This window comes from Monodelphis domestica, chromosome 1, assembly GCF_027887165.1.
Source record: "Monodelphis domestica isolate mMonDom1 chromosome 1, mMonDom1.pri, whole genome shotgun sequence".
Taxonomy (NCBI): domain Eukaryota; kingdom Metazoa; phylum Chordata; class Mammalia; order Didelphimorphia; family Didelphidae; genus Monodelphis; species Monodelphis domestica.
This window is the reverse complement of record NC_077227.1, coordinates 666,287,549-666,309,891: the sequence shown is the minus strand read 5'-3', so window position 1 is coordinate 666,309,891 and position 22,343 is coordinate 666,287,549. Positions and strand designations below refer to the sequence as shown.

At 33.5% G+C, this 22,343-nt stretch overlaps 1 protein-coding gene and 1 non-coding gene across 4 annotated transcripts in view; one reads left to right on the top strand and one right to left on the bottom strand.

Annotated features, from left to right (window-relative positions):
* MTA3 (metastasis associated 1 family member 3) overlaps window positions 1-22,343 on the top strand; it is a 219,487-nt gene that overhangs the window by 90,441 nt on the left and 106,703 nt on the right. For all 3 annotated transcript variants that reach the window (XM_056823423.1, XM_056823468.1, XM_056823507.1), the window contains exons 5-6: window positions 13,401-13,464; window positions 16,004-16,121. In XM_056823423.1, coding sequence (XP_056679401.1) covers window positions 13,401-13,464; window positions 16,004-16,121 — 182 coding nt within the window. The remainder of the gene's footprint in view (window positions 1-13,400; window positions 13,465-16,003; window positions 16,122-22,343) is intronic.
* On the bottom strand, window positions 11,252-11,358 carry LOC130456592 (U6 spliceosomal RNA). The gene has a single exon (XR_008915663.1). It is a non-coding gene; the product is annotated as a U6 spliceosomal RNA (small nuclear RNA).

Sequence of the window (22,343 nt, the reverse complement as noted above, 5' to 3'; positions counted from 1 at the left end):
TATCCCTTTGGAATCACACTTAAAATCAAGGACCGGTGGTACTGTGTGACTCCCACTTTGGTGGCCACTTATTTTACCTACTTGATGTTTGGAGACGGATAGTAGTATGTAAGTTTATTCCTTCAGAGGAGATTTTTCTCTCCTCAGTCAGGCTTCTATACCTAAAAGTTTTTGTACCTTGTAGCTTGGAGATTATAAGTATTTGGAATGGCAATATTTGGTCCAAGTTTTTATAGATCAGTAACTTTTGGGTGATTATGAATAGTTACTTGATTTGTAATAAAACTCTGGTTTCAGTAGTGTTTAGTTCTACATATTGTTTATATTATATTCAAAGACATTTTCTTTCTCCAATTACATGTAATACATTTTCTGAAGTTATAAGATTCAAATTGTCTCCCTTTCCTCTTTTGGAGATGGCAAGCAAGTTGATCTGGTTTATACCTGTATTACCATGTAAAACATACTTCCATATTGGTCATTGTTATAAAGGAATACTTGCAGAAAACCAAAATCCAAGAATAAAACCATAAATAAACGAATGTTTTAGATAGTATGCTTTGATTTGTATCTGCCTCCAATAGTTCTTTTTTCTGGAGGTAGATAGCATTCTTTGTCATAAGTCCTTCAGAATTGTTCTCCAGGTTATCTAAGGTCTGTAATTGCAGCATGGGATTTGTCATCAATCTGTCTGTAAAAGATAATAATGTATAATTGTTGCCAGCACTGACAAATGATGAATTAAAGGGAAAGTTTTCTTTAAAAGAAAAGAAAGTTGAGTAGAATGCAATCAAATGTTTTTAGGATCTAGATCATTTTGCAAAGTGCTGCTCTGGTTAGTCTTGATATTCCAATCATACATAATCTTGTTTAGTAATTTGACTTAGTAGTTTCCATTTTGAAACTTTGTGATCAGTGGCTAGACCTGAGCTATGATTAGTCCAGGAGAGACCTGCAAAGAGTTAGACACTGTCCCATTTAAATAATCTTGTCTCTGATGATTTTTTATTTCTTCAAAAAAAGACTTTTCTTTCCCAGTGACATCATCATTCTACTCCTTGCCTTTAGCAGGTTTTTTTTTGTCATTTACATAGTGATCTAGGTCCTCTCTATCACTAGATATCTCTTCATCTACAACTTTATAAGGTCTTCTTGTGTGCCCTGCATGCTGGCAGGGCTGGTCTAACATCTCAACATCTGGATGTTGATTGAGATTGTGTAACAGTTAAAATTTAGGGGAGACTGAGGCAGGTAGAAATTAGTTTCTCTCTGCAAGGAGTATTATATTTTTAGAGGTTTATTCAAGATTAAGGATTAAAAGAAAATACAGGATAAGGAAAACGTGCCTAGGTCACAGAGGTCTAGACAAGACCTCACCTGCCCCAAAACGGAAGTCAAAAAAAAAAAAGCTCAAAAACCTTTGCAATCAGGTTAAATCCCTTCTCGATCTCGGCCCACGTGAGAATTCAAAGCATTCTGGGGAAGTGGAGCAAGGCCTTCTGGGGATTGAAATCCAGAGTTTGAGTCTATTTTTACAATTGTAAGTTTGCAAAAGTGAGAGATGGTCCTTTTCAGATGCCTCAGCCTTTTCTTTATGTCTAAAAGTCTCACCAGAATGGTAACTGAGTTAGGATAATTGTAGGCCACAGCCCAAATTGGGGGTACAATAGCGTGTAGATCCATGATATTGTGGAGATAAAGCCCAGGCACTTCCCCCTCCACTTGGGTTATTTAGGCATGTGCCAACAATGTAGAAATGTTAACCTCAAGCTATATAAACTTGATACCATAAGATCCTTCTCTTCTCTGGACATATGTTAATAATTTTATTTTCACTTAGTCCAAGTCACTTTTCAATATCATTGGAGAAAAATTTAATTAGAAGGAAGTTTATTGGTAAAACCGTAGGTCTTAGATATATCTAATATAGATATATCAAGTAACTAAAAATTGTTTTGGCTTGAATTTGTAAATGTGAAAGTAGTTTTTAAATCTAAATAGAACAATAATGAACTTAGAAGACCTCCCTAAAAATACATTATTATTTTTTTTTAAACCCATACCTTATGTCTTAGTATCAGTACTGGATATTGGTTCCAAAGCAGAAGATTGGTAAGGACTAGGCAATAGGGGTTAAGTGACTTGCCCAGGGTCACACAACTGGGAAGTGTCTGAGGCCAGATTTGAACCTAGGACCTCCCATCTCTAGGCCTGGCTTTCAGTCCACTGAGCTACCCAGCTGCCCCCTTAAAAATACATCATTTTACACAAAATATTCTTGACACTGTTTGGTTGAATTTTAAGTAGAGCATAGTTTTTCTTGTTGATATCAAATATGCAGTTTTCTTACTATACCTAGGCCCATTTTGCACATTTAAAGTGCACAAATGAGACATGGGTACAGAAATGAGTCACATGTTATAAGTATTAATAAAGGCTATGTAATTGTTATGGTTTTTGGCGAAGCTTGTTCAGTAATTACAAAACTTTTAACAAGTTTTTCTATTTACCCCCTACATCTTTTTGGCACATCATCTTTGAGGAAAAAATCAACACGTTTTCTTGTGTTTATAGGGTTTAAAAAACCCATTACTTTCTGTTCTAGAATCAATAGTAAGTATTAATTCTAAGGCAGAAGAATTGTAAAAGATAGACAGTTAAGGTTAAATTAATTGCTCAGAGTCACGAAGCTAGGAACTATCTTTGGCCCTATTTGAACCCAGGACCTCTTGTCTCCAGGTCTGACTGTCTTTTACAACCTAATATAAGTCTATATTTTTAAAAAAGTGGCACAATTCTATGAATTCTTTGTATTAAGTATATAAATGTCTTGTATCTGGAAAGGATGCTGGAATTTTCAGCTTTCAGTAATTGAGATGTTATGCTTTGTCATAAAACGTGGGGTCAGGGTTCAGCCCTAGAGGAAATTGGTCTAATTCTTTTGCCACTGTTAATTTGTTGAGCCCCCAATTAGGGATTTTGTCCAATCCCCCCTCCTTTATTTTTTTGCAGAGAAGTTATTTTCAGCCCACCTCCTTTGACAGGAGTAATTGTTCTGTCATTCATTATGTAATGGCATGCAAGGTTTTTAGTTGATCCAGCTTATGTTTTTACTGTGTTGAATTTCTTTCAACTATATAGACCAGAACATTTCCACATCTTCTTTTGAAGATTCTCTCTGGCCTTTCATTTCTTTACTTCTTAGACTTCTGTAATAAGATTTTTGATTGATGTTGAATTATTTTGTTCTTTGCATTGCTTTGACTCCTATCATTTCAATATATTTTTACTTCTGCTTTCATTTTCTGAGTAAGGACGTCAAGAATTTATGATTTGCTTTTGTTTCCTAGTTTTTTTTTCAGCCTATTCCTTTTTGTTACCTTAAACTGGGCAATAGGGCATTCAAATTTTCTCCTGAGCATTATTTTACAGTTAAATATTGATGTAATCTTTGATGATTTTCCCCAGATCTTCAACAGCTGTTAAAAGTAACTTCCCTCTTAATAGTATTTGATCTTTATCCTTTGGGCTATTGTTTGATAGCTCTAAGTTTCCTCCTGTGGTTCATACTATGAAAAAAAACTGCTTCATTTACTATTTTGAGAATATTTTTAAGCTTTCTGCCAAAGATGGAGAGAGAATGCTTTCATTTATGATAATCATAGGAGGTTCCAACTCTTTTAATGATTTTTTTTTTTTTGGGTATAATTGGGCTGCTAGTTATATGCCTTCCTTCAAATTCAAAAAGTTCTTTTAGGAATTTCACTTCTAAGTATAGCCATCCTTTCAAAATCATTTAAATTATCAATGTAGTTTTTGTTAACCTTGTTTCTTTATTAAGTATTATTTATTAGGTATATTTTCTGAAGTTCTGTTGAGCAAAGATTTATAGTGTCCTTGAGTTCTTAACTTTTTTCCTCCTTAGATCAGTCATTGCCTCTATGTAATTTATCTAATCTTGGTTTAGGGATAAAAAAATATATTATATTTATATAATTTAATATATATTATATATGTATGTATATGCGTGTTGGTGTTGCTGCTGCTGCTGCCACCTTGCACCATTTTGCAATAAATTATGATGTTACTTAGTAATGAGGGTAGCATTGACAGAAGTCAACATGAAGCCCTTCCTTATATAATTTTATTATGATAAAGTATTGGTACATTCTAACATTTGCCCTCCCTTTGGTCAGCATCATCTCTTGCACTAAAGCAGTTGCAGCAGGCAAGTTAGTGATATTTGTGTTGTGTTTTGATGTATCTTTCGATCTTGTGGAACTAGAACACAGTGGAATGCACAATGGAACTTACTCCACTGTCTTCCAAGTTGAGCTGATCCTCATCATGATTTTTTTAGAACCTGTCATTTTATGCCTTATTTCTAAGATTTATAGGAATAGTTTCATCAGATTGTCTAGGTTACTTACTCATTCTGTGATATTCCCAAAGCTGAATTGACCAGTGTTTTAGGTTTCCTTTCAGGCCTTCACAGCTATCATCACAACCTCTGAGCACACTAAGTTTTGGCTGTAAATGCCCCATTTTGTCATTGCCATATGCCCTTCCCTGCAATCTCCAAGACATGGATGATCTTTTGGGTTATAGATGGGTTTTTATTATTTTTGTTGTTGTTCTCATTCAGTTCTAAGATGTATTGTTGTTCTAGTTATGTTTAGTTTTTGGCAACTTATTACATAGTTGGATAAAAGAATATTTTCATAATTGAAATGAAATTAAAGCTAATATCATTGTCATCTTCCTACTCATCATATTAACCTCTACTTTATGTATTCCACTTTAAATATAGCATACCTGAAAACAGTTAAGTAAGAGATAATACAATCAATGTTAAATGCCACCTTAAGTTTTAGTAGACTTACATTTGTTAAAAAAGATACAAATGTACTCATATTAAGTTAGTAGTAGAATTCTCTAATGTTTTTATTCAGAGCTTTGTTGCCTTTTAAAGGTGTCTTCATTTACGTAGTTCTACTGTAATGATTATATTGGATATTCTTTAGTCTTGCTTACTCACTCTGTCTCCATAAAAGTTTTTCTGTATTTTGGGGGGATTTTTCATGTTCATCATTCCTCATTGTGCACTATATATCAAAATTTGTTTAGCAGTTCCCCAATTAATTGTTAGATACTGGGTTTCATTCTTTTTACTAGGAGTATCTTTGTATAAATGGGTCTTTTCTTATTGTCAATAAATTCTTTGGGATAAAAACTTAATAGTTGCTGGTTCAGAAGATATATGCAACTTTGCAGTTTTTCTCTGTGACTATTTAAAAGGTTGCCTTCCTCTTTACTTCCTATAAATAGTTATGGGCAGGAAGTTGGTATGAATGTGTAAACATCATCTTTCCAAATGCAGACATCCTAATTATCATTTAACAGTTTCCAAAGTTCACACAATATTGCTCAAGGTTTGCAGGTTGTAAGATTTGTGTTAGTGGCTTTCTAATTAAATTGATGAAATTGCATGTATATTATGATGCAAAATCAGTTATTAGGAGAAGATACTTAATGCATAATATTTAAAAACTAATTCTTAGTTGGCATTTATATAGTTCCAGTTTTGAATTTGAGTCACCATTAATTTAATTACTATGGTTGACTTTAAAAAAAATAAATGCTTACTCTTAGTCTTTAAACATATCCTTTGTCTGTGCTTTTGTCTTCCCATCATCCCAGGTTCTTTGAGAATGTCCTCTCTTACATCCTGGTGTGAACTTATGACTAAACCGCAATGGTGGTTGGGGGGGCTAAATAAATAAATAAATTTGTTGGTTGCATTAAAATTTCCAGGTAATCCTCCATTTTCCTCCCTTCACTGCACTAAGAGAAGGCATCCTGAGACAACCCCTCCCTCTACCCCTATATATAAGTATACTATGTCTTTCATGTTTCTGTTTATCAGTTCTTTTTCTAGAGGTTGACTTTCACAAGTTATTCTTTAGATATTAATTTTGTAGTTGCATGTAATGTTCTCTTGGTTCTACTCATTTTGTTTTTCATAATTTCATTTAGGTCTTTTCATGTTTTTTTCTTTAAATTAACCTTCCTTTCATTTCTTGTGGTGCAGTAGTATTCCATCATAATCATACTAATCTTGTGTCTCTGCCATGAGAAACACATTAACAGTTAGTAACTTGGATGGCAAAGCCATACACAACCATTGTTGTGATTAATTATAAAGTGGCCTTATTTGGATGAAAATTTGGCATAACTTAGATGATAGGAACAATTAGTCATGCTTTGGTCCCATTCATTATTGTTCTATTTTGGAACTCAATTTTAGATAACAAAATCACAAGATTTAGTTATATGTATTAGAATAAACACTGAATTTTAAGAGATTTTCACCATTGTAGAGAGATTATAAGCTACGAAGGTTTGGTAAAAATTGACTCAGACCCGGCCAATACACAATTTTTAAAAAATTGTAAATTGAGATTTATACAATTGTAATATTTGTATTCTTTAATTGGACTTAAATATATGATTATACTTTGATTTCATATTTATAACATTATTGTCCCTTTGGCATTTGCTTATATAAATTTTATGTCTTTTGGGATCCTCATAAAAAGGAGATTAATATTTGTTAAACTATTTTATTCAGTGTTAAAAAAATTAACCTAACTTCTAAGTTTTAACTGGTAACAAAACGGAAATTATTTGAAGCCAAGGAGTCTGTCTTCAACTTGACTATAAATATCATTTCAAGAAACATTTCTTTTAGTTTCATTTTTGGCTTGTTTGTCTAAAAAATATGGAATTCTTCTTGCAGATATTTTTGATGCCAGTGTTTTGATTTTAAAATTTAATGACTTGATTTGCCAGTATTCTTTGTATCTTAAACATTAGTTTGTTAGGTGTCAGATACTGGTTTAGTGTAAGCAGTTTGAAGTAAGAAATAATATGTAGCATGAAATAGGTTTCCAATGTGTTCATATTTCCTTTTGAGTGCATTTTTCTTTTGTTATTAAAAATACGGGGGTGGGGGGACACCTGGGTGCCTTCGTGGATAAATAGCCAAGCCTGAAGATGGGAGGTCCTGGGTTCACATCCTGTGTTACCATGGGCAAGTAACTTAACTCCTAGCCCTTAGACCATTCTTCTGTCTTCAAGCTGATATTCTAAGGAGAGAGTAATTTTTTTTTTTAAGGAATAACAATAGAGACAAAATGAAGAGATACTATGTCAAAACAATTTTACCTATTTTTAAAGTAAGTTTAATAATGAAGTTGTATTTGTACTAGCAATTGGCTGACACAATTATAAAGTTAATGTGTGGCCTTTTCTCTAGTGTTAAAATTTTTTCAGGAAAAGTCTCTTCTTTAAAACCTTGGGGTTTGATTGTTTCCATATTCCTTCAGGTGCCATTGTTCATTTTAATAGAATGTGGTATGAAATATCAGAAAGGCTTTTAAGGCAACAGAAAGGTACTATGCACCTTAGGAGAATAGGAGAGTCCCCCAATGTATATACTACTTTCTAGATTTGCCTATTATTTTCATTTGCTGAATAACTTAGCATTTGCATACATTAGAAGACAAAGAGGAGAGACAAAGCAGGAGATGTTCCTCATTCACCTTTACCCTTTTTGTCATTCTTTGTATTAACCAAATTGTATTAGCTGTTATTAGGAAATATTCTAACCTTTTATCTATGTCTACCTTCTGTAGTGCAGCAAGGCCACATGAAACCATCTTTAACTGGCTAGTTGCCAGTTGTTGACTTTCCATTGTGAACACTTAAACCTCTGAAATCAGCAAACTCCACATATCAGAGCTTGATTTTTTTTTTCTAGACTTAAGAAAATGAAGTTGTTAATAAAGTGAGAACTAGCTATTAAAACAGTCATTACTTAACTGTATCTATATAATTTCACTCTTGGATTATTGCAATAGCTGTCTAGTTGGCCAACTTCTCTCCTGTTCTTTCTTGACACACTATCCTGTTTGCTGGATGATTTTTTTTTTAAACCCTTACCTTCCATCTTCGAATCAATACTGTGTATTGGCTCCAAGGCTCCAAGGCAAGTGGTAAGGTCTAGGCAATGGGGGTTAAGTGACTTGCCCAGGGTCACACAGCTGCGAAGTGTTTGAGGCCAGATTTGAAGATAGGACCTCCTGCCTCTAGGTCTGGCTCTCAATCCACTTACCATTAGTGCCACACAATTTTGGATCTTGCCTCCCCAACTGGGTTGTAAGCTCATAAGACCTGGGATCATATTTTCTATTTCTCTGTCCCATTGGTTCCAGTATGAGACTGGCTATTAATACCTACTTCCTGATTAATTACACTGTGAGGTTAGAAATTGGAATCAGTTGACAAAGAATTTGAATTTGTATATCTATTGCTGTAGTCTTTTTTGACAAGCCATGTCTTATTTTGGCCATTGGTGTTTATCTGTGACTGTTGCTTCTGGTTCATTATTCAAGGTGTTCTATTTACTCTACACTATGGTGCTTTTTAAGTAGTTCACATTATTTATTCATTCCAGGCAGAATCTTGTATATGTATTTTGTTTCCTGGAAGCCAAGTCATGTCATTTGGAGTTTTAATTCATGTTTTCTACTTGGTAGCATATTCCCCTAGTACTTAAGCTAAGTTTTGAAGAAAACTTATTTTCTTTTTGCATAAAGTCAAATTTGATACCCCTCCCCAATTTGCTAGTGCCTGCCTTCTTCCAGTGACTTCTTATGTGGTTTCCCCAGTAGACTGTAATCTCTGTGAGGACTGTTTTATTTTTGTCTTTGCATGTCAGGGGCTTAATACAGCATCTGCCACATAGTAGTCACTTAACAAATGCTTGTTGAATAAATAAATCCCTTTCCCTCATTTTGCTGTTTCCATAGAACTCAGTAGTATCCTATTGCCATTGATCTCCTTTCTTATGATTCCACCTACTTAATAATGATATGTCAGCTGATTGAGTCATTTCTGGTAGACAGAGTGTACAGTACTACTTTGATAGTGAGCTAGACTTGCCATTTCATGTTTAATGTGGCTCACAGATCATCCAGATACTTTTTTTTTTCCTTCAGATACTTTTTAAACTTGGTTATACCTTTTAAGAAAAAATGATTAAGTATTAATTAAAGAAAATTTTCTTGTTTGCATCAGGGAAATGATTTTCAGATACACATTTCAATTATTACTTTCAAATGTATAATGTAAAAGTAATATGAATATATATATATTGTATATATATATATGCACACACATAATATATACAAAAGACAGTAATATACATATACACAGTCATATAGTGTTTGAATATTTATGCCATAAAAACATTTAAGGGTATTTGGCTTCTGTCTCTTTAAGTATGGGAATTACATTGAAAATGTGTTGCACATGGTATATACCAGGCTAAAATATAGCCCGGCAAGATAATATTATGAAAAACAATAAAATACTATCACATGAATACTTAGTGGCTTTGTGACTATTGTCTCAGATTTTTCTGAAAAACAAAAACAAACCTCATTTGTATTTGTTGAACAAAGATTTTGCTATGGATACAAATAATGCAATTCATTTTTAAAGAGCAAAATAAAAAAAATTCTCCTAAAAAGCTTTTTTAGTGATAATATTTTTTAGCTAGTATGAAAATTACAAAAATTTTCTTAATATTTTATTAAACAATTGTACCATGGCCTTTGAAATTGCTTTTAATAAAGAGATTTTTCTCTTAAGTTTTAAAACCACAATTACCCTTGCTTATTTAACTTTTCTTGGGTTCTTTTCTCAAAGTTGTTTTGTATTTCCCATCAAATTTATTTAATCCAATTATTTGTTATTATTATTAAGATACTTGGAGAGAACATTTCAGATGAAAATGTTTTATCTGCTCAAACATTAGAATGTAGTAAATTCTGTTAAATGTTAAAAATATTCAATGGCATGAATATTAATAACATACATTAACCTGGTTATGTTCTTTGCTTTTATTTATTGTGAAGGGATTTTAGCATATCCTCAAAGGATGCCCTCTAAAAGATTATTAAATAATTCAAAAATTCCTTTAGGAAAGGGTGGTGAAGCATAATATTTCAAAGCTTATTTTAGAAAGCATTTTTATATTGCTTAATTAGACTTTATAATAATAATATTCCTAATTCACTACAACCTTTTATATTCTGTGGCATCTGTAAGATTTAACAATAACTATAGGACAGTTTTCCTAGTTGTCATTCAGTACATTATAAAGTTATAATTTTTTCCCCCAATATTGGAAGGAATTGTGGGATAATACTAATTTTTTTTGTGTGTGTGTGTCTAACAGGAATGAGTGAAACAAATTTAAAAAGTAATACATTTTGTTAAGGATAAAACTTTATCATTATTCTGAAAGTGAAATTAGAGATTCAGACAGAAAAAAATAGGCCATTAGAGAAATTTTAGAAGTGATATTAGGGTAGGATGATCACTTTGGAAAAAGGAATGTTTGATTAAATAAATTTTCTTTTATGAATGTTGAATGTATTTATTATTTGACTTAAGAATTTGAATTTCATCTATGTATCAGTGTAATTTAAATTTTGAAATTGTTTATTATATATCTACTTAATATATATTGTAGTCGATAGAATCCATTGACTTCTATACATTCTACAGATTGGTATTATTTTTCTTCTCTGTTTTTTAATCTTTATTTTATTCCAATAACAACTTTATACATAAGTTTTCCAAAGTTACAGAATTCATGTTCTTTCTTTACCCTCTTTCGTCCCCACTCCCAGAGCTGACATGCAATTCCACTGGATGATTATGCATGTACTATCACTTAAAACACATTTCCATATTACTTATTTTTGTAAGAGAATAATCTTATAAAACCCAACCCCCAAATCATATAACCAAATAAACAAGTGATAAATCATATGTTTTCATCTGCATTTCTACTCCAACAATTCTTTCTCTAGAGGTGGATAGCTTTCTTTTCCATAAATCCCTCAGAATTGTCCTGGATCATTGTATTGCTGTTAATAGCAAAGTCTATCACATTTGATCATTTCACACTATTTTAGTTACTGTGTTTAATGTTCCTGGTTCTTATTATTTCAATCTACATCAGTTTACATAGGTCTTTCAAGTTCTTTCTGAAATCACCCTGTTCATCATTCCTTATAGCACAGTAGCATTCCATTACCATTCTATACATTTTGTCCAGTCATTCTCCAATTGAGGAATATCCCCTTAGTTTCCAATTCTTTGACACCACCAATATAAAATATAAAAATGCTTCACGAATCTGTGTGTCCTCCTTGTGCAGTGGCCATGCTAATCTTCCCTATATCATTCCAAATTTAGTATATGTGCTGCTGAAGCAAGCACTCCAGAGAGGTATTTAGTAGTTATCTGATCTAACCTTGTAGGCCATTTTACTCCTAGAGGTGGATATATAATCTTTGCTGCTTATAGATGGCAAATTCTTGATACATCCTTCTTATTGTAAGAATAACATCTAATGCATAAGTAGATCAGTTTCTTCTACCCTCAGTATGGAATTCAAGGTGGATAAGAGATCTGTGCATTTGTTTAATATCATTTTTTATAAAAGAGTAAATGATATTATACTACATTATGGCAGTTAAATTGCATTATTTTGTTTTTTCTTCAGAAATCAGTTAAATATTATAAGATGTTTCCCTTATTTATTTTCAATGACTAATCTTTTTAATTTTTTATTAAAAGGCCAGCAGTATCAGATTCAATCTTTTGCAGTTGCTGTAGGATGATTGGATTTCTGCCTTGTTGTCTTGGAAGGGCTTGGGTCACTTATTAAAACAATGAGTTATGATGTGTAGGGTTGTCCAAGATGGACAAGCCATAATGGAGAGTTCTGATAGAAGGTGATCTGGAGAAAGAAATGGCAAACCACTCCAGTATCTTTGCCATAAAAACCCAATGGACAGTTTTTAAAGGTTAAAAGATGACATTAGATGATGAGCCACACAGGTCATAGATGTTCCTGGCATGTTGTGGTCCATGAAGTCATGAAGAGTGAGATATGACTGAATAAAAGCAATGGAACAATTAAATGATCAGACAAACTAAAAAAAAAATTTCTCTAGCTCAAATAAAGCTCTATGCTTCGACACTGTAGTTACTGAATATAGGTAGACCTGGGTTCATTCTTATCTCTAATACTTATTATTAGGTAGTGAAATCACTTAATGACTTTGAGCTTTAGTTTCTTTATTTGTAAAAGAGATAGTAGAATCTGTACCAAAGGATCAAATGACACACACACACACACACACACACACACACACACACACCCCCACACACACACCCATTTGTGTATATCTTCATAAAGCACTTTTAAGACCTTTAAAATGCTATATGAATATCAGCTGTCATTTTTCTTATTTGATATTCCAATGAGTATTTACTCAAATTTATTTCCATTAAAGATGTTACTTGTTTGGTGTCCCTCTTTTAGTTTCCAGGTATTCTCTGAAGATCAAATCTTTGAATGACATGTCTCAGGCATCTTATCTGTTCATCCATTCCACATTACAGATCACAGACCTATTGAAGCATTTCTGCATTTGTATCACCATTCCCATTAGCATATATAGAATAAATAATAGCACTCCATCCTCCACCCAAACACTAAGGATAAATTCTTTCATCCTTCACAACTGCAGGGGTGATATCCTGTAGGGTCCTGTGCTGTATGATATTCAGTACATTTTTTTTGGTTGAATAGACACAACCACAACCAGTAGACTATAGGTAGTTATTTTAGAAGTTGTCTCATATAGCTTCTAGGTTGACTTTTTTTCCAAAGATGCCTAGGTTGATCTGTTGAATTCTGCAAGAGGGTATATTTCTGATAATGCCTGCTTGATTGTCAATACTTTGCTTATCTGGTGCTTGGCATAGATGCCTACTATACTTAGAAAATTTCTGTTTATTGTATCGATTACTTTAAAAGGAGAGCTGAAACAATTTAACACCACAGTTAAATTGAAAACAATGCATTGACCTTGTAATTACTTGTATTAAATTGTTGTTGGAGTTTCAAGTCTTTTCTTTTAAACTCATTTTAGCTCTGATCATTTTTTTGCAATGCATATTTTATCTTAGTCCAAAAGAAGGCAAAATCTCACCTGTTCAATATATCTTATAATTTAATTCATGGATTCTGTGCCTTTCTCCAGACCATAAATATTTATATCCTGTTTTCTGAAGCACAAGATTATATATTGTAACCTTTGTTTTTCACTCCTGTTCTAAGGAGAGTAAACATTATTCATTACCATTTTGATATTTGGTCTTCATTTTCATATATTGTCTACAATTTTAAATATTGTTAATAGTACATGACCAGATTTTCTCCCTAAAAATTTTATTTTCTCTTCATACAGGGGAAAATGTAGTGTTGCACTTCTGAATGAGACAGAATCAGTTTTGTCATATCTTGATAAAGAGGTAATGATATACAACTTTAATTTATTCTTTCTCCCTTTAGAATGTATCTTTGTAGAAATGAAAATGTTTATCAACTTCTATTATCAAATTTACATTGTGTTAACCAGAATCTTCTTTTTTTTTACCTTGTTGAAAATAATGTTTTTAGAAGAATAGCCATTTATTGGAAAATTTAACAGCAATTTATAGTAGCTAATCTGTTTTCTAGTGTAGCTAAGGAAAAATTTAATGAAAAATGAAAATGTTTATCAACTTCTATTATCAAATTTACATTGTGTTAACCAGAATCTTCTTTTTTTTACCTTGTTGAAAATAATGTTTTTAGAAGAATAGCCATTTATTGGAAAATTTAACAGCAATTTATAGTAGTTAATCTGATTTATAGTGTAGCTAAGGAAAAATTTAATGAATTAGTGTCTGTATATACCAGTAATAACCATGAAAACTTGCCTTTTAAAACCATATATCTTAATTAAAATGGCATATTTGACTTAAAAACAGAATTAAATTTCGAGGATTTTAAATTTACTTTTACTTTTTTATTTGCCTCAGGTTTTATGATAATGGAAATGCTGATGTTTACTGTAATGATGAAATTGCTTTGAGAATGTTTTTTTTCCCCCCACAAAACTTGAGATAACAGTAAATGATTAATTTTAGTATAGGTTTTCTACCTATAGTTTCAGGATATAGTGTGTGTGTGTGTGTGTGTGTGTGTGTGTGTGTATGTATACACACATGTTTAATTTTAATGTTAAAGAGTATAGAGGAGGGAGATTGCTCAGCATAGTGGATAATTAACTGGCCTTGAGTCTCTGCCTTAGAATACCTGGGTTCCTGTCTAATCTCAGCTACATGACCAACTGAGTGGACCTGGAACAAGTCATTTGACTTCTCAGTATCTAAGGCAAACTTTTGACATTCCTAAATTGAAAATAAGATGATGTTTTACATTGTAATAGAAGTTCCTCACTAGGAGCTCCTCCCTTCTTTGAAACCTGATCAGCCAAATATCTTTCCCAAACTCTGGTGCCTGCTTTTCTGAACTGCTTATCTAATACAAATTTAAACTCATTTGTTTTACTGTATTAAGAAGAAATATAACCTAGCATAATGGATAGAGGTTTGACTTTAGCATGAGAAAGACCTAGGCTCAATCCCACCTTGGCCACCTACTGATTGTGTGACCATTGGCAAATCATTTAACCTATCAGTGCCTTTGGCCGTTCTCTTAAGACTGAAGTAAAAGCAAAAGCATTGCTCAAAGCAGTTGCTCAGGAGGATTTTACTACATTTTAAAAAATCTCCAGGTTTTACTTCATAATATATCAAAAATCCAACTTTTATGAAATGCCAGTTCAGCTTGCCATTTATAATTGTCCTTTGATGATCCATTAGCCTCCATTTTCAGTGCCTTTCTGTTACAAAGTTCATTAAACATATAATCTACATGTTGGTGCCCTATTTAACAAGTCCATCAATTTTCTAGTCTTTCCTGCATCCTCAGTGGAGATAAGTCCCCGTGAAACTCTTCAGAAATCATCTTATTCCCCAGCTTTCCTATCCCACATCATTCCATGGTCTAATAGTAGTCAGGAGTTCATTCATTCATATCATTAGGAAGGATACTAGGGGCATTGAGTCCAAGTTGGAGACAGATAAAACCTTATTGATAATATGCTTGGCTTTTGTGGACATTGAAGACCTGGAACACCGCAGATTTAGATGATATGAAGGGCATTTCATTGGATGGTTAACTAAGGGAGGACAAGTATGAAAATAAAGCTTCTGCCTTGGTATTCTTTGCTTTTACCCCAAATTTTTGTTCTCAAGAATTAGAAAAGGCAATACTTGAGAATTACTTGAGGAATTTCCCTTGCTCTGGTATTTTGTCTTCAATGGTTAAGATTCTTCTTATTTTTGAGGTTATCCTTGGGTTTTGAAATATTTTTAAAACTCAGCTACTCAAAATAGGTTTAATGTAACATCTGAAAAAAAAGTTTTTCCCTCCCAGTATTCACAAAACAATGGTTTTTTATATTCAAAAAGATAATCTTGGGTATGTTACTTATTGGAACCTAGGTTTTCAGGACCATTATGTTCTCAATTTGGTATTGTTAGTGATTCAGTATTGTGAAAATGGGATTGACTGGCCCCTTGCCTTGCCTACTTTTAAATTCAATCAACCCAAAGCAAAAACACCCCTACTTAATACTAAGTAAGGCAGGTTCAGAAACCATTCACTACAGTGAGATACACCTCCAGAAGTTAAAATTGTCCCTTAGGCAGTGTTAAGCAAATTTAAAGACCTCCTTTAAGATAAAAAAAATCCTACTTTCTAGGAACCTTTCTCTTTAATTCCACTGCTTTCCTTCTCTTATTTATTTATCCTATATATTACTTTGTATATGTTTGTTTCCATGTTGTCTTTCCCATTAGAATGTGAGCTCTTTGAGGAGAGGGACTTTCTTAGTGCCTGGCACATAGGCGCACTTAAATGTTTATTGCTTGCTTGATATTCATATCTTTTTTTTTTTAGGATACCTTTTTCTATTCTTTGGTTTATGATCCTTCACTGAAAACACTTTTAGCAGACAAAGGTGAAATCAGAGTAGGACCTAGATATCAAGCAGATATACCAGACATGCTTGCAGAAGGTATGTTTTATGATTATGTTGTTTATAATTAAAAAAACCCTATTGTCATTGCATGAAGGAGTCTTTTAGTGTCATTAGAGAGTGAAGATTCAAATATTTGAGCAATGCATACAAATCATAAACATTTTTACTTTGTAATAATCTCACAAATATTAGTGCCTAATGAGTTTTATAATAAATTAAGTGGATTATAAAAATCTGTTTTTTTATAAAAAACTGTTTTTTAAGTTGAAATATGGTGTGAATTTTTCAACTTTGAAAAGTATTTTTTTAAAATAAATATCTTAAACCTTCTTAAATATTATCTTGTTGTGACATCGTCTAAAAGCATTCTTGTGCTTCTGTCTTTGAGGTTTCCTTTTAAAACTCCAACTAGGAATTTGGTAGTGCTTTATGGGGTCTATCTATTGTATTATTGTATTCATGTTTTTCAGTTAAAATTACACTTATTCCATTGTTAATGTTGTCTCAGCCTCCATATTTTGGACATGTCATGACCACAAAAGTTTTCTTATACTATATTCCAAGATTTGTTTTACTTAATTATACCCATGTTTTCTTCCCTATATGAGTTTTTTACCTTCTCCCTTAATTGAGGAAATTTAGACAAGATATCTGAAGTTTAATGTACAAATGAGAATCCAAAATATCTAGATGGAGAATTAGATGCTGAGGCTGAATAAATAATCATTTTAAAAAAGGTATATATTCAAGGCAATGCATTCTGAGCTTTACTGATGATGAAAGATGTTAAAATCAGCAGGATGGGTTATTTTGATTGTGCATGAAACCATATTATAGTACTGGAACATAAAGGAATCTAAGAGAAAATCTTCTTTTTTGCCTACCAACCTCTTCAAGTTCCTAGCTTCCCTTAAATCTCAGCCCCAAAACTTAAAAAATTCTTACATTTGGTTTTGTATAATTTGCCTCTACGTACTAGTACTGCCTCCTCAAAATTACCTTGCACTCAACCCCTCAAAAACCACACACACACGCACACGCACACGCACACGCACATATTATTTACACATGTACATACACAAATAAACACATGCATACTTATGATACCATATACCATGTTCATATGTGTTTATACATATAGACTGTCATATTTAAAATAGTTGGAGACATAAACTGTGGCAGTTAAAAGAGTTAATGTCTTAAACTGTAAGAGTTAAACGAGTTGTCTGCCATAAACTGTGGTGAGTAAAATAGTGGAAGACTTAAATTGTAGTAGATATAAGAGTGGGTGAGTAAATTTGTGACCCCAGAAAATATGTTTCACTACAGTGTCTTGGTTTTAAATCAAATATAAGGTGGTCGCCAGGGAAATATTCCCAATTATGAGTATACCCAAGTCAACTGGGTTTTATAGAGATTTTAATTAATAATACAATGAGGAATTAAAGAAAGAGAGAAAGAGTAAGAAAGGAATAAGTATGAAGGCCCTTAAGCCAACATGGCCTAGACGAGAGAGATCAGTCAGTCAGTCTTTTATCACTCTCCACAAGGTCTGTCTAAGCAAGGATTCTAGTGACAGAGTCTCCTCAGAGAGAGTTCTAGCCAGAGTCCTCCTCAAAGAGCCTTCCAGCCAGAGACTGTTTCAAAGGGCCTCTCTCAAGAGCCTCTAGAGGGACAGAGTCCCCTCAGAGGAGCTCCAGCGAGGCCTCCTTAGAGATTGTCCTCCAAGAGCTTCCCTTCTCCAGAGCCTCTCTCAAGCGATTCTCCAAAAGGATCCTCTTTCAAGAGATTCTGCTTTTTCTTATATAGGATAGGGTTTTCTCCTATGTCACCTCCCCTAAGTCCTTACATCTACCAATCACTATAGACGTTTTCCATAGGACAACCCATTCTGAAAACACTGCTGGGTAGTCTAATCCCTTTAGTAAGTTTGAACCAGAAAAAACTTCTGAATAAGTTTTCACCTCTGCTCCTGGCAAGTTAAAAGTTGCCTGACCTTTAATAGGTACTTAGCACCCCATTGTATTAATTCTAAAAATAGGCATTACTTAAAGAACTTTTTGCCTCATTATAAGTATGGGCTTAAGTACTTTCATTGTTTAGCAAAGAGTTTTCTTCCCTAAAGCAGTCTTAATTAAGGGTGGAGTAGAGGTCCTCCCATTTCTGATCTAAGTAGAGTTCACACATTTTAGATCTAAGTAGCTTCACTGTTTAAAATGGGGAATAGTCCCATGTAAGTTTTTTTTCTCTTTGCTCCTTGTAAGTTTACAAGTCTGTGACCTCATTTGGGTTTCCTTGGCAAGGATGCTGGAGTGGTTTGCCATTTCCTTTTCTAGTTCATTTTTGCAAAAAAGGAACCTTAGGCAAACATGGTTATGTGACTTGTATAGAGTTATATCTAGTTTTGAAATCATGATTACGAGTCTTCCTGATTCTAAATGAAGTACTCTATCCACTGTAACACACATCCAGACAGACACATGTATATGCATTTTTTCTTTTTAAACCCTTACCTTCTGTCTTGGAATAAATTCTGTGTATTGGTTCTAAGGCAGAAGAGTGGTAAGGGCTCGGCAATGGGGTTTAAGTGACTTGCCCAGGGTCACACAGCTGGGAAGTGTCTGAGGTCAGTTTTGAACCCAGGACCTCCTGTCTCTAGGTCTGGCTCTCAATCCACTGAGCCACCCAGCTGCCCCCGCATATGCATTTTTATATAAATCTTTATCTATAGATATATTGACCAATATATTGATCAATATATATTGATCAATATATATTGATATATAATCAAAATATCTATAGATATATTGATAATATTCTATATATTTGTATATATAGAATATATACAAATAGAATATGTATATATTCTATTTGTATATCTGCATATGTTTCTTCACTTAAGATCCTTGAGGGCAGATGGGCCTGAAATGGTATTGTGGCTGTGTGAGTGGAGAAAAGGGCTTATATACAAGAGATATTGTGACTGGGTGTCTTGTGCTAAAAGAATGGTGATTTCCTCAACAATAACAGAAAAGTTGGGGAAGGGGAAGTCTTGGGGAAAAGGTAATGCATTTTATTTATATCACATTGAGTTTCAAGTGCTTTTAAGAATCCAATTTGAGATGAGATGTCGAAAAAGTATTTAGTGATATTGGGCTACAGATTTTTGAGGAGCCTGGAGTTGGAAGTGTAGAACTTATAATTGTACCAAAAGCATATAATGAGATCACCAAGAGCAAAAAAGATGATGGAAATGATAGGAACTATGCCCAAGCTATGAGGCATGTCCAAGGTTAGTGGGCATGACCTAGTTGAATTATTATTCACATAGGTAGAGATGCAGGGAAAAGAAGAAAGCAAATATTTATTAAATGCATACCAAGCATTATGTTAAGCATTTTAGAAATATCTTGTTTTATCCTCACAACAGGTCTGGGAGAAAGATTTTGTTATTATCCTTATTTTATAGTTGTTTAAACTGAGACAAATATTAAATGGCTCAGGGTTACAAGCTATTGAAATATAATATCATATTTGAACTAATTTTCCTGATTCCACGGATGATGTAATGTACCAACTAGCTTCTTCTTGGTAGAAGAATCAGTTGCAACCATGGACACAAAAATATAGAAGAGAGACAGTATCCAGTAGGAGACACTGAACAGCAATTTCCAATGTTGTAGATAGATAGCACGATCTTTCTAAATACTTATTTATAACATTCATTTAAAATATTTTTTTGAATTTTAAATTCTGTCCTCTTCAACCTCTTCCACTTTGAGAAGATAAGAAGTATGTCATTAATTACATATGTGATATCATGAAAAACATATTTTTCTCATAAAGCAAGAAAAATTAAGTTAAAAGTAATATGCTTCAGTTTGTATTCATATTTCATCATTTTTCTCTCTTGAGAAAGATAGCATTTTAAAAAATTTTATTTGGTCAATTTCAAACCTTATTCGTTGGTTTAAAAAATCATATTCTATTCCTACCTCCCCTCCCCCTCCCTTCCTGTTGCTGACGTGCAGTTCCACTGGGTATTACACGTGTCCTTGATCAGAACCTATTTCCATGTTGTTGATGTTTGCATTAGGATATTCATTTAGAGTCTACATCCCCAATTGATCCATTTGTTTGTTTTTCTTCGGTGTTTTTGCTCCCACAGTTGTTCTTTCTCATAGATCCCTCCAGGTTGTTCAGGATCACTGCATTGCCACTAATGGAGAAGTCCATTACATTCGATTGTACTACAGTGTATCAGTCTCTGTGTATAATGTTTTCCTGGTTCTGCTCCTTTCGCTCTGCATCACTTCCTGGAGGTTGTTCCAGTCTCCATGGAATTCCTCTACTTTATTATTCCTTTTAGCACAATAGTATTCCATCACCAACATATACCACAATTTGCTCAGCCATTCCCCAATTGAAGGGCATCCCCTCATTTTCCAATTTTTGGCCACCACAAAGAGTCCAGCTATGAATATTCTTGTACAAGTCTTTTTCCTTATTATCTCTTTGTGGTAGAAGCCCAGCAGTGCTATGGCTAGATCAAAGGGCAGACAGCAGTCTTTTATCGCCCTTTGGGCATAGTTCCAAATTGCCCTCCAGAATGGTTGGATTAATTCACAACTCCACCAGCAATGAATAAGTGTCCCTACTTTGTCACATCCCCTCCAGCATTCATTACTTTCCATAGCTGTTATGTTAGGCAATCTGTTAGGTGTGAGGTGAAAATTAAGGCAATTATTGAAAACTATCTTGCCCAATTATATGGGAATAAATATGCCAATCTAGGTGAAATAGATGAATATTTACAAAATTATAAATTACCTATATTAACAGAAGAAGAAATAGAATTCTTAAATTATCCCATTTCAGAAAAAGAAATTGAACACGCCATCAAAAAACTGACTAAGAAAAAATCCCGAGGGCCTGATGGATTCACATGTGAATTCTATCAAACATTCAAAGAACAGTGAATCCCAATACTTACAAACTAGTTGATATAATAAGCAAAGAATGAGTTACACCAAATTTCTTTTATGACATAAATATGTTATTGATTCCAAAGCCAGGTAGGTCAAAAACAGAGAAAGATAGCCTTTTTTTTTTTAAAGAAACCCATACCTTCCATCTTGGAGTCAGTATTGTGTATTGGTTCCAAGATAAAAGAGTTGTAAGGGCTAGGCAAGGAGGGGGGGGGGGGTCAACTATCTTGCCCAGGGTCACACAGCTGGGAAGTGTATGAGGCCAGATTTGAACCTAGGACCTCCCGTCTCTAGGCCTGGTTCTCAATTCACTGAGCTACCCAGCTGCCCCCAAAGATAGCATTTTTAAAAATCATAAATCATTCAAAATTGTCTTGGATCATTATATTGAACAGCATAACTTAAATCTTTCAAACTGATAACTTTTAGAGCATTGTTTTAACTTTGTCCAATTAAAAAATAATTTCCAGTGCTATAGATATATCAAGAAGGGTACAGGTGATCCTCATGCACTGGGGTGAAGCTGGAGTCCAGCACACCAGAGCAGATCACACCCAGGCATCAGATATTGAACCAGCAGCTAAAAGCTTCTCTAATTCTTAGTCACAGATTGTAAGGAAGGTTGGAAATCTGCTCAGTAGAAGATTATAGGGGTCTCATTGCTGACTCTTGGTACATAACTCTTGTATTGCCCATATGCATTCAAGTCAATCAAGTCAAAGTTCTAGTTGAAAAGGAGGACCAACAAACAAGAACATTTGCAGCAACAGGGATGCAGGGGACTCTGTTCACAATACCAAAGGGAAAAATAGTGCTTGGTGTTATTCACAGACCAGAGCACAGGACTGGAGAGTATTAAACACACATCTCTTTACATCATACTCTCTTGGAAGGACTCAAAGCAGATAGATACCCAGTGTCAGCTCTGAAGGTGAACACAGAGAATATGAATCTTGGAACAGTGCTTGCTTCACCACAGTTTCAGAGTCCGACTTTTAACAGTTTTTTAAACTAAAGGAAAAGAAAAGGGCAGGAATATGAGCAAATACCAAAACAGCAAACTCAACATAGAAAGTTTTTTTGGTGACAGGTAGACTAAAACTGAGAGGAAGACCGTAAAGTCAATATTTTTTCATCCAAAGCCTGCAAGAAAAATATTAATTGCTCTGAAGTAAAAAAAAAAATCAATGGACGAGTTTTAAAAGGATTCAAAAAATCAAATAAGAAAGATAGAAAAATTTGGAATAGAAATCAAAATAATGATGGAAAG